The sequence below is a fragment of the Pezoporus wallicus genome, unplaced genomic scaffold, assembly GCF_028554395.1.
Source record: "Pezoporus wallicus isolate ANWC-B61680 ecotype Strahan unplaced genomic scaffold, APGP_CSIRO_Pwel_v1 contig_8673, whole genome shotgun sequence".
NCBI classification, from domain to species: domain Eukaryota; kingdom Metazoa; phylum Chordata; class Aves; order Psittaciformes; family Psittacidae; genus Pezoporus; species Pezoporus wallicus.
This window is the reverse complement of record NW_026637196.1, coordinates 1058314-1078761: the sequence shown is the minus strand read 5'-3', so window position 1 is coordinate 1078761 and position 20448 is coordinate 1058314. Positions and strand designations below refer to the sequence as shown.

The following is a 20448-nucleotide window of genomic DNA, read 5'->3' as shown; positions in this document are numbered from 1 at the left end:
ATATGAATATCGTGTACTGCAGACAGTGCATCTCTTGTGAAAGCCTTTAACACTGTTGTGATTCAGTCATTCATTCCCATTGCAAACGTACAGAAAACATAAAGTAGTAAAAACTTAAAACTCATATTTCAAATTCCAACTCCTGTGCACAATGCTCTGCTATCTTTCTTCCTTCATCCTTGCTTACCCCAGTTGCCCTCTTTCAGGACCTAAATGGTACTTCCACATTTTGAACTAGGCAACTCCCATTAGTGGAGATAATTTGTTAGAGCCACAAACAATCCTGTGGTATTTATTCTCCTATAACAGTGAAATCTGGAAGCAATCACTTCTCCAATCACTCAATCATATTCAAAAGAGATGATCTCAGTCCAGTAGGTAAACCAGTAGGTAAACCAGTTCTTCAGGCTGCTAGAAACAGAAACTCAGCCGTAAGCTGCCCATTCTCTTTATAATCATAATTTACCTGTTCTTAGAAAACAGCAAAGAATACGGAAACAAAGAGTAGGTTTCTTACGATTTTGCAACACTCCTCAAGTATTCGATTTTCCTCTCTATCACCAGAACTTCTCTCTCAATTGTGGACAGTTTGCGCTTGTCTGACTCTAGTCCAGCAGGTGAATTCCCTGGTTCCAGATCTCTGAGTTGGACCATCTTGTCTTGCAGAAGTACCCCTATGCTCTGACAGTCCTGAAGAAATGTCCTCACATCAGCCACTCCAATCAGCTCAGAGCCTTTCTCTTCCTTCAGAGTTTCCATGCTTTCCCACCTTGGAGAGAAAGAACCTGATTATTTGCATCTAGCTTCAGCTGCTACCCCAAAGCTTGCCTTTACCTAGAAAGCAGATTCAAGTTATAGCCTTTGTTATACATGAGCTATTTCCCTTTTCTAGTCAGAAAGTCTTGCATAAGGATTTCATAAGGACATGCATGTGTTGAAGGACTGAACACTAGAATTCCCCCATAACATCAAAATTAATCTCAGTACCCTCTCAAGCAAGAGGACGCTGCTCAGATATTCAGAACACACTGGACATAATGCAAATAAACAACTGGTCAAAATCAGGACCTGGTTGTGGTCTCAGTTCCAGCTGGTGCCAGGAGTATGTACAGAACATGTACTAAATATAATTAATGAAGTCAAACAGGGCTTGATGTTCCTTTCAATATTTGTGAAGGGCACCTGAATACAGCAAACAGCTACACATGAAAACCTCCCCTCATAAAAACGCTCTCCCTGGGACATAAAAACGCTCTCCCTGGGACATAAAAACCTAACAGACAGGTATTCTCTCTGCGCAGTCTAGATTGGGCAGGAAAGCTCAGCTCTCCAATTGTCTCCATGAGACAGTAGCAGCTTTACCTGATGTTGATCTCTTCCAGCCATCTCTGGATCTCATAATATTTGCTGGGACTGATCTTCCCATATTTAGCAGCTAAGTTTTCAATATCTCCCAGCTGACCTTTCCCTGCAGCTAGTTCCGTTAAAAAGCCCTGAAGTAGAAAAGACATAAGAATGCAGAACTTGAAGTTTTTCCATATCTATGGACATGATTCTTAATAATGTCATATCTACTTACCTCCCACTTTCACACTTGGCTTCTACATTTACTTGACACCTATCTACCTAGGGCATGTCATTCCCCTATAGCCATCCTGACCTCCCCTGGTGTGCACACTACATAGCTATACACATAAGTCCCCTTCCACTGGAATGCGAATGCACTGCAGGATTTTTTCATCATGCATTTTTTTTTTCAAGCGGTATAAGATAAATCACAAAAAGTCCTTTTATGCCATGATATTTGTACAGGATATCACATCCACAGAAGTTAAAAGCTTGAATAAGCTCAGCATAGTTTGTACAAAAGAAATATCTGAAATATCTATGCACGACTCCATGAGTTGAAATGAATGAAAAGACTCTAAAAAATTCATTCCGCAATTTAATCTATTCTCCCAAGGTCAGTCTGATTTAAAAGAAATCATCTGTGAGCAGGGAAAAGGGGTACCTGATATTTTTGCTGCATGACCTCCACATTGTCTGCTTGAGGCTGAAGAGTCCGGAAAATGTTCTCTTTATCTTTCATCCATGACTGAAATTCTTCACAGGAGCTACAGAAGCGGTAATATCCAATCATCTCCTCTAGAGCCTTTTTTCTGTCCTGTAAAACAGATGAAGACTGAAGTATTGTTGCAATAACTCCTTGCCATTTGCAGGAAAAAAAAATCATTGCATTTGAACTACAGGTGGTAGCTTTGTAGTTTTGCCAGACACTGCTGAAAGAGAACAGAACCTGTTTCATGAAGATCACAATCCTTCCCAGAACAAAGTAAGAGAAGCAGTTGGAGAGTGCTCAGCCTCTGACAGGCAGCAAGGCTGGGCTGCTTGCTGGTGATGTCTGAAGATTCACCTCAGTAATCTATGGAATATGTAAAATTCCCATAAAACATGATTTTGTTGGTCTTTAGGGCAGAACTGTGCCAGTCGGGAGTGAAAAGCAATAAATAGAGAATGCAGATTATGGTTATTTTTGCTAGTATCAAGCAAAACAGCCTGAAGATTTAGGAGCTGCATCAAGCAAATATTATGGAGGAAAAAAACACACAAAACCCCACTCTTCATAAAGTAAAAAGACTCCCCATTAAGTAAATGGGAAATTCGCTAATACAAAATATATTTTGATACCAAACTGTGGTGATAATCTCAAGCCTTCAGGTCCCATGGGACTTCACAGGATTGAGGCACGTTATTAAACTGAAAGGCAGAAGCCAGCACAGCTCTTCACATAACCTCACTTTGCGTTGCTTTGGACTTGACTGTTTTTGAGAACTGCAAAGCACTGGAGGGGATACTATACCTCAGCCATGCTCTGTAGATTCTCATAAAGTGAATCTATTTCACTTTGGGTCTTCCAGATGTTCTCTGGAAGAAAATGAACATCTGGACTGGAGGTTCCGGGGAATGCAGTTTCAGATGTTGCCCAGGTTCGACTGAATGGTAGTTTAGTTGTCTTTTGATTTAAGTCCCCTGGGGCTTCTGTCTTCGCAATCTGTTAAGCAAAATTTAACAGCATCAATGGATGAATACCTCTGATTTCAATAAAAAATTCACATGGAAGCAAAATTTGAACTTGCTGGTTCAAATCACAGCATTCTGACCCATTTCCAGTATTTGCTTGAATCTGAAATTTGTTTTAGACTTGTTTACAGAAGTTTATTTTAGCTCATTTCAAAATCTGTTGATTCAGGAAAAATTCTTATTTTGTGCACACATCAAGGTTGTTTTGTTGGGATTTTTGCTTTTTAAAATTGCCAAAGATTTTACTATGCTCATAGTTCTATTTGGGGTGATGTCTTAGTACCCAAACATTTCCAGTTTCAAAGCCTATGAATGCCCTAGTGAATAAATGTTTATTTGTACATTGATACCATCTTGTCACATGCTTTTTCATGTTTAATAACAAGCAATGAAGTTTTTGTTCCAATAAAAATTAATGTCGTAATTATGGGATAAATGAAAGAGACAAAGTGATGCTCATAGCTCTCAGACTGGTTTGGCTAAACATTGAATGATAGTGGAAGTATGAAAGAGCAAGCTATGGAATGTGTTATTCAAGTCCCTTGAACTGTGTTGTCAGACAAGCTGATCTCAAGTCAAATATTCCCTTTTATTCAGTGAAAAAGAGGGGCATCTGCAAAGGCTGACTTCATCCCGTGTGCCTTAAACATCCATTGTGGGATGGTACCAATTGCTCCTGGAGCTGTGGGTTGGTTCACTGCTATCTTAGATTGCCAAAAGAATTTGTAAAGATGTTTAGATTAAATGTCTGCTTTTTAAAGCTAATTGAAATTAATAATGTTATGAGAATAAAGAGTGAGCAGGTATTTGTAAGGACTGGTATAGGGAACACGTATTTCTAGTGTTTTACAGAACACTATCTAGGTGGGCTATGGGTGGCCAATGAAGTTCTTTGTCACCTAAAAATTTGTCTCAATTGTAATTACAACTGCTTTCTGAATTAAAAAATCTTCTTGCTTAGGTCATTTGGAATATTCTATTCTGGCAAATTGAAAATATTCTACATAATTAAAACACACTTAATTTACACTCTTCAACTAAACATGACACAACCCCTCATCTACTTACTGCAGCTGGAGCTTGCTCTGCTGCAACATCAGCTTGCTCTTTGAGGCGTCTCATCTCAGACGAGTAGGCTGCAATCTCCTTCTCCAGGCGCAGGTGACGGTGCAACAGTGCTTCAGCGCTCGACTCATCCTTTCCATAGTCCTTGCTGGCCAGAAGGGGCTGCCTTTCTCGCAACCAGGAATTTGCTTCATCAACGTCAGCAAAGTACTGAAGGCACACAGGGAAGAAAACAGTTGATACTGGATGTGGTATGAAAGCATCATATCCAGCTCTTTCCTCTTTTGAAAGTTACGAGTAAGGAGACACGCCGTTCGGTGTGTAGCTAGAAGGTTACTTTAAGGTGTTGTGAAACTGAATGGTAGCTTTAAATCCATGATGCATTTCATAATCACATCAAGCACAGATAATTCACAGAATCAAAGTGAGTACATAGATTCAAGGATTGCCTATAACTAACTCTTTAAAAACTCCTACTTCACTAAAACTTTATGGCATTTAATAGAAGTGGTAAAAGAACCCCAATGTATGATGTTGGTAAGAATGTGATTTCAACAGATGTTTTCTAAAGGTTCCAAGCAATAGTCCAACAATGAACTCAGTTTACAACTAAAGTTTTCTTTTTTTTCCATAATTTATGATCTGCCTGTCTATGATTGTAAAAAGCAAAACAAGATTTTGAGATATAAAATAAAGGTATAATAGAAAAAAAAAGAAAACCCACAGTAGCAAAGGGTTATAGCTAAAGCATAGTAACAATGTTAAATTTACGAGATAGAAGAGAGAATTTCGACTTTGTCAGGATCAAAGCTATCAAGTTTTGTTCAAGCATCTCATGGGAGCAACAGTAAAAGTACTTAGGAAAAGGAGAATAAGAATACGTGGCATAATGTTACGTGTATTGTGAATGCTGCTTTTATAAGAGCTGTTTATTTGCAGAGCTGTGAATGTCTGTAGGTGTTGTAAAAGTGTAGGTCAGAACGGCAAGGGTCAAACATTTCCCAGGCTTTGGAAGTTCATGGCAGATCCAAGTCTCACAGCATGTTTCTTTTATTGTTGTTGGGGTTTTCCGTTTGATTGGTTTGTTTTGTTGTTTGTTTGTTTTTCATGTTAGAACAATGTCACACAGCTACCCAGATCCCACCTCAATAAAGACTTTGCATCAGCACTATTATGTGGGCTACTTCCACTAGCATTTTTAACTTAGAGCAAGACCAGCTGCTCAAATCTTCTGCTCGCCTGGCTTGCGGGACAATTGAGACTTTGCTGCCAGAGATCTTCTTGAAGAACAACACCTGAAAGCTTCCTGCCTCTCTTGCCCTCCATAAGGGGTCATGGGGCAGAACTGAGCCACATCGTGTCTGCCACACCACAAACAACAGCAGAGCCCTGCTTACCTGTTTGATGAGAGCTGCTGCCTGCAGGCGGCTTTTGCGATCAGCCACCTCATCTTGGAGCTGCTGCCACAACTTCTGGAGGTTGTCTGTCTGCCTCAGAATGTCCTCCTGGTGTGTGGGGTTCTTCTGGCTCAGCTCCAAGCCCCTCCTCACCACATCTGTACATACAGCCCTGTGTGAATTGCACTCTGCTTCGAGTGCCTAGCGGAAGGATGAGAGATGTCAGCGCAGCTCTGTCCCATGAGCTGACAGCAAAGATCTATTCTTCAGTCCTATAACACATACATTTCTAAGAGCCCTGTGTCTTATCCACTCTTATGATTTTTCCCTGAGCCCTGAGCTGATTGCCCTTTGGCTCCCCACACAGAAGTTACTATCCTTTGATGTGAAGCTTGTAATAGTCTTCTCTAAAGAAGACACCTGTTTGTTGACCAATTCAGCTGTCTTCCAGAAGAAACAAATACACAGATGCACACAAATGTATATTAAAATTACAGAAAAGACTCCTGTTTCAGTTTTCTATGCAAGTTCTCAGGTCTCTTCACTTGGCCATGGTGATTCTTTGCTGTAAGGCAGCAGCTCATATAGCTAATCTGTCAATATTAACCTACAGCAAGCTCTTAGGGGAAGTGGTAACAGATTTGTAAGCTCACAAAACATTACCCATCCTGCCTGCTGACATCTGTCTTTTCACCATCTCCTTTACCCACATTTCTCTTAGCCAGGAAACATGAGTAAGAAAACAACAAAAACTACCAACCTTTTATTTTTTCCCTCCCATCCAAAGCGAGCTAATACAGAGCCCAGTACCTTCACAAGAAGCTGCACTTCTAATCCATGCAGTATATTCTTTCTCTACCCTTTCCTTCTCCTCTTGGAGAGCACCCCTATATATGTTTAAAAATTTCAAACACTGATCATGACACTTGAGATAATGAGTGGTTTGACAGCTTTCTTATGAGTGGTGCAGACTGAATTGAAGGACACAGATGTTCTAAAATCTTGCTATAACACAAAGGCAAGTCATCGTCAGTAAATTAAGGTACCTTGTGCTTCTGAATAGAGGCTGTAATCTGGCTGACATCTTTCCCTAATGTTGCCGTTCTTGCTAGCTTCCATTTCTCAGAGATCCAAGATTCTTCCTCTTTGCAGTCACGGAAGAATTCAAAAAGCTTCAAAGCCTCTTCTAGCTGAGATTTTCTGAAACCAAGAAACAAAGAGTCAGAATTAGGATCCCATGGAGAAAATGGTAGCATAATCAAAGATGACTTTAGAAAATCCAACAGTTTGAATGCCTTTAATGCCTTTTTGACATAGGTTAATTTATTTCCAGAGTAAGACAAAGGAAAGAAAATTACATTTCCCTCACCCTCTAGGAGATGGGGAGATAACCACATGCTATTCAGATTTCACATAAAGCAAGTCATAATAAATGCTGAGAATGAAGCTATTCTTCATCTATGAAACAGAGTGGTCTCTTTCAGTGAACTGCAATCATCAAGTCGCTTGTGCTATGTCTTTATGAATAAAGAAAGGAAAAATTTCAAATGCTTAATCATAAGGGAGTGGTTGGCCATCCTAATCAGGAAGAGCAGAGCCATAAGCACAGCCCTACCGTGACTTGCTCAGAGCTGTAAGGTTCTGATACAGCTGACGAAGCATCTGAACTTTCGCATAAAGCACTTCTGGTTTAACTGTGCTGCCCTTGCTGATTTCTGCTGTCCTCTTGGTGATGTGTGTCAATCTATCATCATAGGAAGAGATCTGCGAGTCAACTAAGTTGTGATTCTGCAGCAAATCTACTACTTCCAGAAGCTGCTTCCCACAGTCCTGGGAAGTCACCAGCACCTGCAAACAAAGTGAGAAACAAAAGGCATCGACAGAGAGTGCATTCAGGGGCTCACTACAAAGAAATCAGTGGAAAGGCTCCTGTTGACTCATAGCTTCTAAATACAAAAGAATGATGTTAGCTAGATAAAGCCAAAAAGATGCCTAATCAGAGGAATCATACTTTTATTTTTCAATTTCACTACTGATTAAACACTCAAGGTATCAGAATTCAAGGGCACAAGGAATAGCCCTTTGCTATACACCCGCCTGTAGGCAGGTTGATTCACAGTCTGTGCTTGGAGAATTCTACAATATCCCATTTTAGGGTCTGTTTTGATTGCTATGTTTTTTTTTGTTTGAGAAAATTACTTGTCTTTGCTATGTAAATAACGAAAATAAGTCCCTCATGGTGTTTAATAGCTGGCTGATGAAGGTGCCAAGTACTTAAAAATCTGTCCTCTTTCTAGTTGTATCAATGGATACAATTATCAATCCTATTCATAACTGATTCCATTTAACATTCTTGTAGAATGTTAGCTTTCCTCACCAGTCTTCTCCCACATCCTCAAGCTGCTATGGTTCCAACGACATTATTCACAGTATGTGTTCTTTGCTTATTAATACTAGGACAGAAAAATTCATAACTTAAAGACAGGTCTTATATTGAATTTAAAATTCACAACTTCATGTAGCATGTTGACTTTTTCAACCTAGGTACAAGGCAACCCATTGATGTAAGGATTTTTCTGTCTTTATAAAAGACAAAGTGAGACCAAAGGATGTATATACACTTCCTGCCATTGCAAATCAATATGAAATCACTTATTTCCTATGCTAAAGTGAAGGATTTGCACTCTGACACCCTGCTAACACTTGGAAATTCTTGCTAAAAGCAATCAGTGTGCATTTACAGTGGAACTTTTCCCTCTCTCAAGCTCAGGCACCTGGAAGCCAGATATATGACTGAGATAGTCCCCTGTTGTATAATCACTGAAGGTGCTTCTAGAAGGTAATCCAGAAGAATTACGTGGAATGGGAACAGGAAGCTGTTTTATTGCAGTTCTGCGTTTACACTTCTCAATTTAGCTGAGATTATTTCCCATCTTTATTTTACTACATAAGTTGAATGTGTAGTGCACCCCCTATAATACCATATCTGGCTTTCTGATTAGGGAGAGTCCCTGTACCAAAGCCTGTTTTTTTCTCATGTGCTTGCAGTGATAAATTGAAATGCACAGTCAGGTATCTATGTAAAAATGGTATATTCTTCTACAGCTGAGAAACTTATCTTCTGTTGGCACCAGCAGTCCCTGGAACATGGGGGCTATTTTAGGAACACACACTGGTAGCAGTGCAAGCTGTGTGCCAGTTGGGAGGGCTCAGTACCTGCAGCTCTTTTAGCTCCTCTGTAATGGCATCTATGTCCCTCAAGAGGCCCAAAATTTCTTGCATTGTACCCAGGGAGTGTTGTCGTCTCTGCAACTGATCCAGAAGATCCTGCCATTGCTTTGAAATGCTCTTTTGCCTGCAAAGGAGGGTAGAGAAACCACTGATTTGGACCAAAGACTGGGAGATTTGCAGGGCTTTCAGCTTTAAAGAAGCTAGATGAATACCCACAACTCTTGTCACTAGTACAAGAGCACAGGCCATGATCACAAAACAGGTCAAAGCAATGCTGTTATTAGTGACATCATGGAGAGGAATTTTGACTAGCACATCAACTGTCATTGACTTCCTTAAATTTAGACATTGCTTTTTATGGATCCTCATATCTAATATCCCACATTGATTTCAATTGATATAATGGAAAGGCCTGGAAAAAAAGAAGTGGTCTTTAAATGGCCACTTAAAATAAAAAATTAATCCAAACCTTATCGTGAGTCACAATCTGATTTTATAAAGAGTTCCATTTACTCTTTGATTATTGCTTTTCTTAGTTTAATTACAGATTTCTGGTATTTTCTAAACTTAGAAAAGCATTGAAATACCACAAGGAAGTTATTTGTATGACATTCTTAGTCATTCCTAGATCAGGCTATATTGATAATCTGAGAAGTCATAATTTGTCAAGATTTGCTCCAATCTGCAGTCAATCTGCAAAGACCTTGTGCCTGAACTAATCTGTGTCTCCCCAAACTACACACTGAAAAAGAAATTTGATTTGAAATAAAATGTGTCCCCCTCAGCATTTTTGATAAGAGATAGAACTTCTGGCAGAACAAGTATTTTTGTATATAGTGAAAATATCTTAAAACTGTTTCTCACCAGAAATCAGTCTGAAAGTTTGCTCATTCAAGAAAAAAAGTAATTAAAGAACACGAAGCATTTGTTTTATCTGCTGAAACTGCTCACAGGTAGAAGAAATTCCTGACAGTTCTACTCATGAGGAGGAGAGCTGTTATTCATGGTTACAATTAATTTTCTTCCACAACAGCACAGAATCTCAACTGACTTCAATCACGACTACAGAGTATCACATCTGTCACTCACTTATGCATGATTTGATCTTTGCCATGATAATTCCCCTGGCTGATGACTGTGGCCATTTCATCCAAAGCTGTGAAGCGCTCCCTCCGAGGGAGTACATCTGCCACAATGGCTTCCAGCTTCTTACTTGCAGCCTCCATCCTGTCTACACTCTCTGGCCAGAAGTCCTGCTTCCCAATCACTTTCTTCATGTCTTCCAAGTAAGACTCACGCAGGGCTGCCTTCTTCAGGAACCTCTGAGCTAGCTGTTCCAGCCTTTCTAGCCTCAGCATCTCCTTCTGCAGTGCTTTTCCCCGGCTGTGCTCTGCCTTTTCCAGGATAATCCAGTGCTTTTCCACATCCTGCAGCATCCTCCCTTCTGGGGGCAGGTATGGCCGCTGGTTGTTAGCTCTCTGTTTGGTCCTGATGTTGAAAAGATGAGCTTCAATCATGCCCTTCTCTTGATACTTGGGGGGTTTCTCCACAGTTCGGAAGGTCTTGAAGTTGGCCATGAGCAGCCACATTTCCTGAAGAGTGTTAGGGAAATGACGGTCATCCAGTTCTGTCACCTTCTGTTTAATCCATTTCAGGAGGTCAGAGACCATCTGCTCATATAGAAGCTTCAAGTCATCTATCTCCTTCAGGAAGAACACGATCTGTGATGGGAATATGAATATACAAGCCACATAAGAAGCAGAAAGAAGCTAGGTGGCTGAACAGAAAACATCACCTTTACAAACCAAGCTTAGGATTCAAATAGTTGAATATGTGTCAGGAAAATAGTATTTAAGCAGGTTGCCACAGTTTTCACATTTTTATACCAATGTAGTGACTGCTGTCACATCTGAGGCCAGGTGAAATCCTAGAATAACCTTCCATAAAACACAGATAAATGAATATTATTTAATGCCTCATTTTAGTTTTTATTTAAGAAAGGGTTAACATTGGAATAAACAGCATGCATGTGGAGACTGTCAGCGGTGCCTCTGCAGGCTGACAAGAAAATAAGAAGCTCAAAGTGAGGATTCAGATTTTTTGTTTCACAATGGAAAAAGTAGATTTTTTTTCCCATTCTCAATAAAAAAAACCCAACAGCCCAGATTGTTTTTCTTTTTTCCATTCTTATTCCTGACCCCCAAACAATTCTGTCCCAATCTCATATGCAATTACACGCTCTTAGCTTCATCACCTTAGAGTGTTAGGAGACCAGCCCACAAGATCCTTGTTTCCTCACATGCCTCCAGCAGACTGTGGTCAAGAGCCCCTTCTAAATCTCTTCTGTTGGAGCTGTTTCTCTTTATATAAACTATTAGAGAGTGTCTCATAGCCAAAAAGGGTTTGGTAAGAATGATAACTTTGGCTCAATACTAATTTTTCAAGTCCAGGATATTGATATCTTTCATTTGTGTTCTGACCTGCCTTTATTTCAAGTTCAGGTAAACACTGGAGGACAGATTTAGAAGGAAATTCATGATGAAATAAAGTGATAGATTGAAATCACTATTTCTTTCTAGTTTTCCCTTTTTTTTTTCATCTTTGTCTTTTTACTTTATATTTTTTCCTCACCCTAATTTAGTAGTCCTCCTGCAGATGTGAGGTTTAATGCTGAACAATGCTGCCTGCCCCTATCACTCCCCTGAGCCTGCTTGCTCCAACCAGGCAGATTAGTAAGGGAGATGGCACTGGGCAAATGCAAGTGGTAATCTGCTTTTATGTGTCAGAAAGAGCACTTGGCAATGAATAAATGTCACAGTGCTGGAAGAGGAGTAAAACTGCATTAACCTTTAGTTAGAAAAAGCAGCCCATGACATCAGGGCTCCCTTCTGTATTTTTGCCATCGAACCAGTTCTCACTGAAAGATCTTAGCAAATGCACGGCCACCTCACATGGGAGTGAGAAGGGAGATTTACCTCCTTGAGCTGATTCTCTCTGCCATCCTGGTCACACACTCAGCCTGAACTCAAAGGCTTCCTTGGCACATTCAGGCTTCCCTCCCCAATCCTATTAGTAAATTCAGAACTGCCTATTCGTGGGGACTAAGGACATGAAGAGATTAACATATGTCTCATTCTCCTTCTGAATGTCTGTGTGTGACAGAAATGCAGGGAGACTGGAACACAGTATTAGAAATAGGCTAAAAATTAAAAAAAAAGGGAAAAAGAAATGGGTAAGTGGAAAGGAAGAGAGAAAAGAAAATAAGTATGTCTGTACAAAATGGGAAAAAATATTGGAATACAAAAAGAACTTAAAAAGGACAGAATAAGAGATACTGTTTCTGGTTTTCTCTATGATACAAATACAGGATCTATCTGACCCTTAGAGTTCCTCTAATACATGCTTGGTGACACAAGGAGTATTTCAGACTTATCAGAAGAAAAATGTGTCCTGGCCAGAGACTCATGTGTAGACCAGTCAAATTCTACTGCCCAGTCTCCTCACTGCTGCCCAATCTTTGTCCCAGTTCCAAGCCCTGCTCTCATCTAATTCTTTTTTTTTCAGAGAGCATCACTGTTACTGATACATGTTTCAGGATCAACTTGTTCTTATCCCAGACCACTTTGTTGGCTGAACAAGCCCGCTTTGCCAAAGCTTTCACCCTGTTACCACCAGGGAATCATAGAATAGATAGGGTTGGAAAGGACCTTAAGATCATCCAGTTCCAACTCCCCTGCCATGGGCAGGGACACCTCACACTAAACCATGTCACCCAAGGCTCTGTCCAACCTGGCCTTGAACACTGCCAGGGATGGAGCATTCACAACTTCCTTGGGCAGCCCATTCCAGTGCCTCACTGCCCTTACAGAACTTCTTCCTTATATCCAATCTAAACTTCCCCTGTTTAAATTCAAGCTGTTACACTCCAGTCCCTAATGAAGAATCCCTCCCCAGCATCCTCATAGGCCCCCTTCAGATATTGGAAGGAGGTATATGGATTTTTGCGACTCCCATGGAGCAACAAATCCTCTCTTTCAAGAGCACAGGCAGCTCTCTAAGTCCAGATGTTCACGCAGGACCCATCCTGGGTGTACAGGTTTTCTGCAGGCTATTTGTTTTGTATTTCTGACAAAACAAAAACAAATTATTCCAAATGTAGAAAAGAAACTCTCTCTAAGGAATGTCATAATTTCGTCAGTTTTATCAACAGGCTGCAAAGAGTTTTTAATATAATTTGTGATTGTATGTGAGACAAAAAGGTGTTTTTTTTTCTCTAGGAGTGTTCCCCCCCCTTTTTAATGTTTTGGGGTTTTTTTTGTTTGTTTAGGGTTTGTTTGTTTGTTGGGTGTTGTTTTGTTTTGTTTGGGTTTTGTTTCCATTTTGTACCTGTCTAAGGAGTTAGAAAGAAAGGATGAAGATTTTCACAGGAAATGAAAATACAAAGTAGTCTCATAGAATAAGGGATCATCTATTAAATCAGGAATTTGTTGACTAGGCCTGCTTTTGCATAGCAGTAATCCTCCCAAGATTAATGAGATCTGTATTGCCTCCAGCTACATTGGAGCCACACCAGTTCTCAAACAGAAACTCTGAGGTCAAAAAGGGACTCATTTTCATTGAGATAAATGCAATCCCCTTTAGAGATCAGTCTACTGACATTTCTCAAGATTCAGGTGATGATAAGAGGTCTTTTAAATAGTCGTGCCATTTGATTCAGTTCAAATGATCCTGAAGTTGAGCTTGCGCACAAGACCCCCGAAATAACAAAACCCCAAACATTTCCAACATAAATTTAGCTTTACATAATTAACTTTTAACTTCTGAAGACAGCAATGCACTTACTTTGTTAAGTCGCTTTTGTATTGTCTGGCCTTGTTTCAGCCTGGAGAAGTAATGGTAATAGAGTGACACGTAAGTCATTATGGATCTCTCATCTGGGTAGGGCACTGCCACATCCTCAGCATCAAGCAGTTTGCTGATTCCTAGCTCTTTCTCAGCAATATCGAAGGCATTGTTCAGGTTTTTGATGGGCTGGTCCTGCCGCAGTGAGCTATAGTGGATAAGATCAGGCCTGGGCAAGAAGAACAGGGCATGGCGGGGAAGAATTATAAACCGTAAACTGCATTAGCCTAAGGAATGTGATATTACTGTCTGACCTTGAGGTTCATTCAAGAGCATCACCCCTTGCCTACATAAAAGGAAGAAAACTGTCCCTTATGAAATTGAAGTACAACTTGCTGCAAATCTCTGCCTTTCGCTTATTTCTCCTCTTCACTTATGGGTGAAAACCAAAGCCCACTGCAGAGGCAATTCTGAAAATGGGGAAATTACAGGATCCCACCATGGTATCCTACCAGTATTTGCAGCAGAATTTTTAATGGGAGAAAAAATGTTCAAGGTTCTCCCAGTGGTTTCTCTCTCCTGCCTTGGGCTGTTTTCTTCATTCTTTTTCAAAGGGCCAGAGAAGGGAGAAAGAAAGAGACAGAGAGATTTCTTACTCTGTTACAGTTGAATCAGAAGGTATACATGCTCATGAAGTATATACAATAAAACCAGTCTCTAAAATAATAACTTTTGAAAAAGAGCAATGGGAACATGACCAAGGGGCGAAGACCAAATAATGGGCAGCATTGTTCAGATGATACTCCCTTGGAAATTCAATGTTATGCCTAGCTAAAGGAAATACCAATCAGGAGATTTTGGTCCTTCCTTCCTCAGGGAGAATATCCAATTAAGAAAGAAGAGTCTTCAGTGTGAAAGGGCAAAGAGGGGGTTTGACAGTTTCTTGAAAAATACTTGCAATTCATACCCTGAAACAAGTTGTGGTGGAGCTAGAGACAGCAATGAGCAACTCCTTCTGAGCTGATCCATCAGCTCTTACCTGTGAGCATGTATGAGTGCATTGAAGGCCAGCCCATCACTCCAGCTTTTGGAGAAGTCCTTCACATTCACATTGGAATAGCTGGCAGTTTTATGCTGACACCAGAGCAGTAAGGCTTCATTGGCAAATAGAACATCAGCTCTGCCTCCAAATTCTTCCTGTGAAGAGAGCAGGGAAAAGAAAAATCAGTGTGAACAACATATGGAAGTAGCATCAGGGGGTTTACGCTTACGTTCCCAAAGATCACTTTGTATTACTTCTGTCCTATTCACAAATCTGCTTGCAGACTGTATCTGCCATGAAGGTAGAATGACTTAACATGAAAGTAGAAGTTTTCTATTGAAGTGAATTGAATGAACTCAGAAATTCTAAGATGAAAAGTAAGTGTTAAAATTTTTTTAATGTTTTTCTTCTGTAAGGCTGGTAGAAATTAAGTGGAAAGCAAAGTTCAGTTTGTTTGTTTCCTTAGCTGTGATCTAGAATTCAGAAACAAAATATAGTGTGTCCAGGTCTAATGTTAGAAATCATTGACTTTCATAATATCTTCATGGGATCTTATCCTCCTTGTACTTAGAGTACATGTGAAATATTTTGAAAAAGAATACTTTTTCTTCAGAGAAAGGATAAAGGAGCAGCTTTCAGTTCAAATCTAGAGAGAACTGCCATCAAAGATATTCTTTCTGGAGTCAAAAGCCAGTAAAAAGAAGCCAGTTCATCAAATCTCTTCTTTGTGAAGAGAGGATTCAAAGGAGAGAGGCTCATTCATAGGTGAATGTCCTACCTATCCCCATGTTATTGTTTTCTGTCTCTTTGAGAAAATATAAAATAGATTAAATTGGTTTTACAAACTGCTGGCTGAGTAACTGGGTAATAATAGAAGATCTGCATGATCACAAAGGTCAGGAAATGTCATGAAAATACCCTTGCCAGGCTTAGACTCTACAAAGTCTCTATAACACTCTAATTAAGCAAAAAGACGAAGACACTGTTTTACCTTGTCAAGTTTGATAGACGAAATCTGAAATCGAAGTATAATGATCCAGATAAGTCCCAGGATTAAGGTTCTGTCACCATCCACGATGTTCTCAGGACCAATCACTTTCACTTGTACCTGCTAATAAACCAATACCCATTCAGCATAAAAGTACTCATGTCCAGGTCTCTGAAGATAGCTGGTGTAACGAGCTGTTAATGAAGAGGGTGTGCATGCTGTTTTCTTTCTCTATACCTGTGAGCTCCTATGTTCAACCCTAGCTCTCACATGTACCAAAAGAGTTTCAACAAAAGCAAAGGGATGGTGGTCTGAAAGATTTAAATTTCCTAAAAGGGTTTTGAAAACTGGTAGTTAAGGAGAGGAAGGAAACACAATTCAGTGCTCCTTTCCTCCAGAGGAGTGACAGGGGGGCAAACTCCATCTGACTGGTCTCCAGCCAGCTAGGCAGCATATAGCTTGGGCTCACTAAACAGTACAAACAACCTACTAAACATCCATGGCTGCCTTCTCCACTATTACATGATCAGGAAGCAGGATTGTAGTTTCTACTATGCCAACAAGGGCATATCTCTTCAAGAAGTCTGTGCATTCTGCCCTGGCTCCTGTTGTCTGCATGATCCTGTCTCTGGAGGCTGGACTTACAAGCAATGGTTGGTTGGCCCAGCTGGCAGAGCCTGGATGTGCACGTACCACTGGGCCTTACACAGTGTATATCCTTAGCAGGCATGGGTTAGCTGGAGCCCTGTGCTGAATTTGCATTTGGTTTTTAGTTAGCAAAAATCCAGACATTATGTACTTTCCCACATCTACTGCTATGAAACTCCTCAGCTCCTTCGGAATTCATGGCACAGAGTTTTGTGTGATGATTTTCCAAAGAGGGCTAGAATGAATTGTGTGCTCAGAAATGAAAAAAAATTACATACTGACTTGTAGCTGAAATGGGGATGCACAACTACAATAAACAAACCCACTGCTATAACTTGCTGAAACTGTTAGAATTATTTTTTACCAGGTAGCTTCATCTTTGCCTAATGATGACTGCTCTCCCCCAGCATGTGGGAAAACACAACTAGAAAGATATAGAGATACAGTACATTTTCGTTTAGATGTGACTTGTTTTGGGGGATCATTCGTTGTTTATGAGTCATGTTACTCAAATAACAGAGAAATGAAAATCTGATTACTGTTTTTCTTTTAATAAAAACCCTGGCCTGTCTTCAGAGATTATCTCATCGTGTATTAGAGGTGGATATTATAATTAATTAGTAACATACGTAGTGTGATCTCTAATATCAATATTAACTTACCTTGGATTTCAGAAATGTGATGGCTTTGCTGTTGTTTTCTAGAAAATGCACTCTCATCTTTCCCCGGTTTGGTCTGGGCAAAGGCTCTCCAGAGAGCAACTCCAGGAGTTGCATTAGAGAGATGCCATCCTTCAGGTCTGTGTAAATGTCTTGTATCTCGATATTTGCCTGTGAAGACCAGTCAGACAGTACAGACTCTGGCTGAATGTTTGGCTAACAGACCCCTCTACTTCTAATACTATACAACACCTTCTTGCTGTTTCACCGAGTTATGTCAGTGCATGTGTGTGAAAAGTGACGAACCTGAAGTCACAAAAAATGGATTTCCAGCAGGGCTGACATTATGTGTGAAAGCAGGCATAAGTGAAGGAAAACAAAACCCACAACTGAGCAAATATAGAAAATAAAGTGGAAGATTTTGAAAAGTAAAATAGAAACCAGTATTTTCAAAATCAAACATTTTGGAAATGCTGACATTTTTACTTTAATGCAAATGAATCTTTTAATCTTTTTATTTTGAGCAGTGAGTTCCATTTAAAAATTGAGCTGATAATCCCATTCATAGACTTGTTTTTTACTCAATACACTCAATAAAGTCCATTATGCCCTGCTTGGAGCTGTGCTGCCACCCAAAGCATCCATGTTTTTAGCCAGTCTCAGACTAAGTGAAAGATTACATTCTCTTACAAAAATGTATTTCACTGCTGCCAGTGCTGAAGTCACCCAGTGCTTAGGTGATACAACATGACATAGTGTGTACTCTGACCTAACAAGAACTTGCCTTGGGTGTTTACTTTTGGCCTTCTGCCATTAACCATCTAAAGTGTCATTAAAGTATATCCAGCAATAATTTACTGTGATTCTGAAATCCCAGTAAATAATCTTTTTGTCTTCAGAAAAAAATAATAATCTGAAAGTAGTAGTTTTTTAATTCAGAAATAGTCACATCTAATGCCAAAAATAATACAAATAATAGACCTGTGCTTTTTCACTCCCGACCAATTATTAATCAGTTTAACAGATCTTTTCTCCAGAGAAAGAAGAAAACAGTGAAAGTGTAAAAGCAACTCAGAGAAACTTTCAGTCTGTACTGTGTGCGGAACAAGAGTTTACAACTTTCTCTGGCTGATTATCTCCATGAAAAACTCCCTCTTTAGTTGCCAACTCTATTTCTTTTTGCATATTAAATAAACTTAAAACTCTGCTTCTGGTAAATTACCATTTAAAAGTTGTTATATTCTGTGACACCTCTATAAATGAAGACTAGCTCCATTAAAATTTGTAAAGAGACAGTCTTCATGTCTGCTTTATGCCTCACCCAGCAGTAATTTTAATAGCTTTGTTGCATCAGTCTTCTCATAAAGATATCCATCACAGATTGTTCAACAAATTCAATCCAATTGCATCCTTAGCACTACACTTGATGTAGTCAACAGCGCAACTGGGAATACTGTAGTGTCCTGCAGTATGACCCAATCACATTAAAGTGTGTGCTGAAAAGCTGAGACTACATTGCTGAGAAGACCTAGATAAGCAGTCAGACTCTGCATCATTTCTTACCGTATATGGTTTGGAACACTCTCGCAGGCTTTTTCCCCTCATGCTTTTATGATACATGAACAAGTACTGTGCAGGAAGTCCAGACTGACATTTTGATCTTTGAACTTGAAGGTGTTTTTAAAATGAGAAGGTAGATGCATTTATCTGTAGCTAAACAAAAATCATTTCCTATACTATAAAAACCTAGCTTTCTGCAGGTAAGAGAATGTGTTTTGTGGTTATTCTCTCACCATAAGAAAAAGAAACCTCAAAGTTTATTGTGCTCTGAGGGAGCCTTTGCACCAATCACCAACTTAAAACATGACACTGAAAAAAAATGCTTGTAGCTCTGAAGCATCATATAATAATGATGATCTAGGATGGAACTAAGACTCCTGGTCTTGTCTGTTGTTGCCAAAGTGCATTTTCATTAATATCAGCTACAGACTCTAAAAAAGGGAACTGGTTTTAGATGATGCAATTCCTTACTGTGACACAGCTACATCATTTTTGCCTCCAGATCAGTGTATCTGCAAATAAGTCTGGAGACTTTTGGAATATGTTGGAGTTCCCTTGCAAACACAAACCGACTGTACACTAGCTCTGGAGCTTTTTGGAAGTTTGAGACTTACTGAAAACCAATTGGTCTATACTTGCATGGTAGCATGTCTGACTGAAATTGCTATACTTAAGGCAACTTTTCAGAGTCACTGAGCAGCAACTCAGGCAGGACTGATCAGGCAAAGCAGGAAGTCTTAAATTTCAGCTGGGCAACTAGGAATTCAGCATTGTTTGGGGAAGTGCAGACATTCGCAGATGCTTTACTTGTAGGAAATAGAAAATAAAGAGCTTCCTCTGAGATGATCAGCAAGATACAGTGAACAACACAATATGACAGGGTTATATACATCTGCAAAGTGAACCCTGGTTTCAGGGAAGACTGGAAACATGGACAACTGAGACAGATGTAAGGTAAAAGTTGCAGGCTGGAGCATTCTGATTAGTCAGTCTTCCTTGCTGGCATATATGTGTAATGACAACAATAAAGAAAAGTACGTAAAAAATCACATAAGAAAAGGATACAGTGGGTGAGATAATGCCCAGATTGAAGGAGCTACCTACATTATTCCTGAAGAAGATGTTGTTCATCCAGTTGGTGAAGGTTTTCTTTTGCATGGACATACGCTGCTCCTGCAGCTTTTTGATGTGGTCTTTTTCATATTCAGTACCCATGGTCACCTAGGAAGCCAGAAACTCTGGTGAGGTGCTCAGAGCTAAAGAGATCCGCCTGGCCAGCTACAATAAACAGTAACATTCCCAGTGTTATGTAGGGAGCCCAGCCCTAACAGGTACAAGATTCAATTCCACACCCAGTATAATACCTTAATTTCCTTTTGATTGTACTTTGTACTTTAATTTCACGCAACTTCAGTTTTAATGTACTTGAGTTCTCCCTTTTGAAATGCATCTCTAATTTCAGGATGAAAATGTAGCATGTATCTGTGCACCTTTATTTCTTTCAGTCTCCCTCCAATCACTTGCTCGCATGAGCAGCCCCATTATCTGAAAGCCATCAATAGCTTCCTTCAATGCGCTTGCAGCACAAGACAGAGAACTGATCTTAGACCCTGTCAGAAAGAGGGGTCTGCAAATCACTTCCAATGCAATGCTCGAAAGGGTGTTATGTTCTTTGAGGAATGATTGAGATGCTGCTCTTGGCTTTCAGACCACAGCATTTCCAACAGAAACCAAATAGCTGCTGAGAAAGGAAATGGAACCAACTTAGTTCTTTCCTCTCATGTAAGGATGGTGACACATAATCGCATGGACAAGCTCCCAGACTGGGAGTCAAGAAGCTTCCCTAGGCTGCCATACACTTGTCTGCCTCATCCATATGAATGAAAAATCAGGCTTGTAATTCACTACAGCACCCAACTGAACATTCAGGAATAT

General features: G+C 39.9%; 1 protein-coding gene across 1 annotated transcript in view; it reads right to left on the bottom strand.

Annotated features, from left to right (window-relative positions):
* SPTBN5 (spectrin beta, non-erythrocytic 5) overlaps positions 1 to 20027 on the bottom strand; it is a 91321-nt gene extending 71294 nt beyond the window's left edge. The window contains exons 1-16 of the mRNA XM_057403943.1: positions 19939 to 20027; positions 19618 to 19734; positions 16957 to 17124; positions 15650 to 15769; positions 14656 to 14813; positions 13617 to 13845; positions 9864 to 10495; positions 8760 to 8898; positions 7159 to 7391; positions 6590 to 6743; positions 5544 to 5744; positions 4150 to 4356; positions 2861 to 3052; positions 2012 to 2164; positions 1363 to 1493; positions 518 to 769 (exon numbers count right to left, since the gene is read on the bottom strand). Of these exons, the coding sequence (XP_057259926.1) occupies positions 518 to 769; positions 1363 to 1493; positions 2012 to 2164; positions 2861 to 3052; positions 4150 to 4356; positions 5544 to 5744; positions 6590 to 6743; positions 7159 to 7391; positions 8760 to 8898; positions 9864 to 10495; positions 13617 to 13845; positions 14656 to 14813; positions 15650 to 15769; positions 16957 to 17124; positions 19618 to 19728 (3080 nt within the window). The 5' untranslated portion in view covers positions 19729 to 19734; positions 19939 to 20027. The remainder of the gene's footprint in view (positions 1 to 517; positions 770 to 1362; positions 1494 to 2011; positions 2165 to 2860; positions 3053 to 4149; positions 4357 to 5543; positions 5745 to 6589; positions 6744 to 7158; positions 7392 to 8759; positions 8899 to 9863; positions 10496 to 13616; positions 13846 to 14655; positions 14814 to 15649; positions 15770 to 16956; positions 17125 to 19617; positions 19735 to 19938) is intronic.
* Positions 20028 to 20448: the final 421 nt, after the last annotated feature.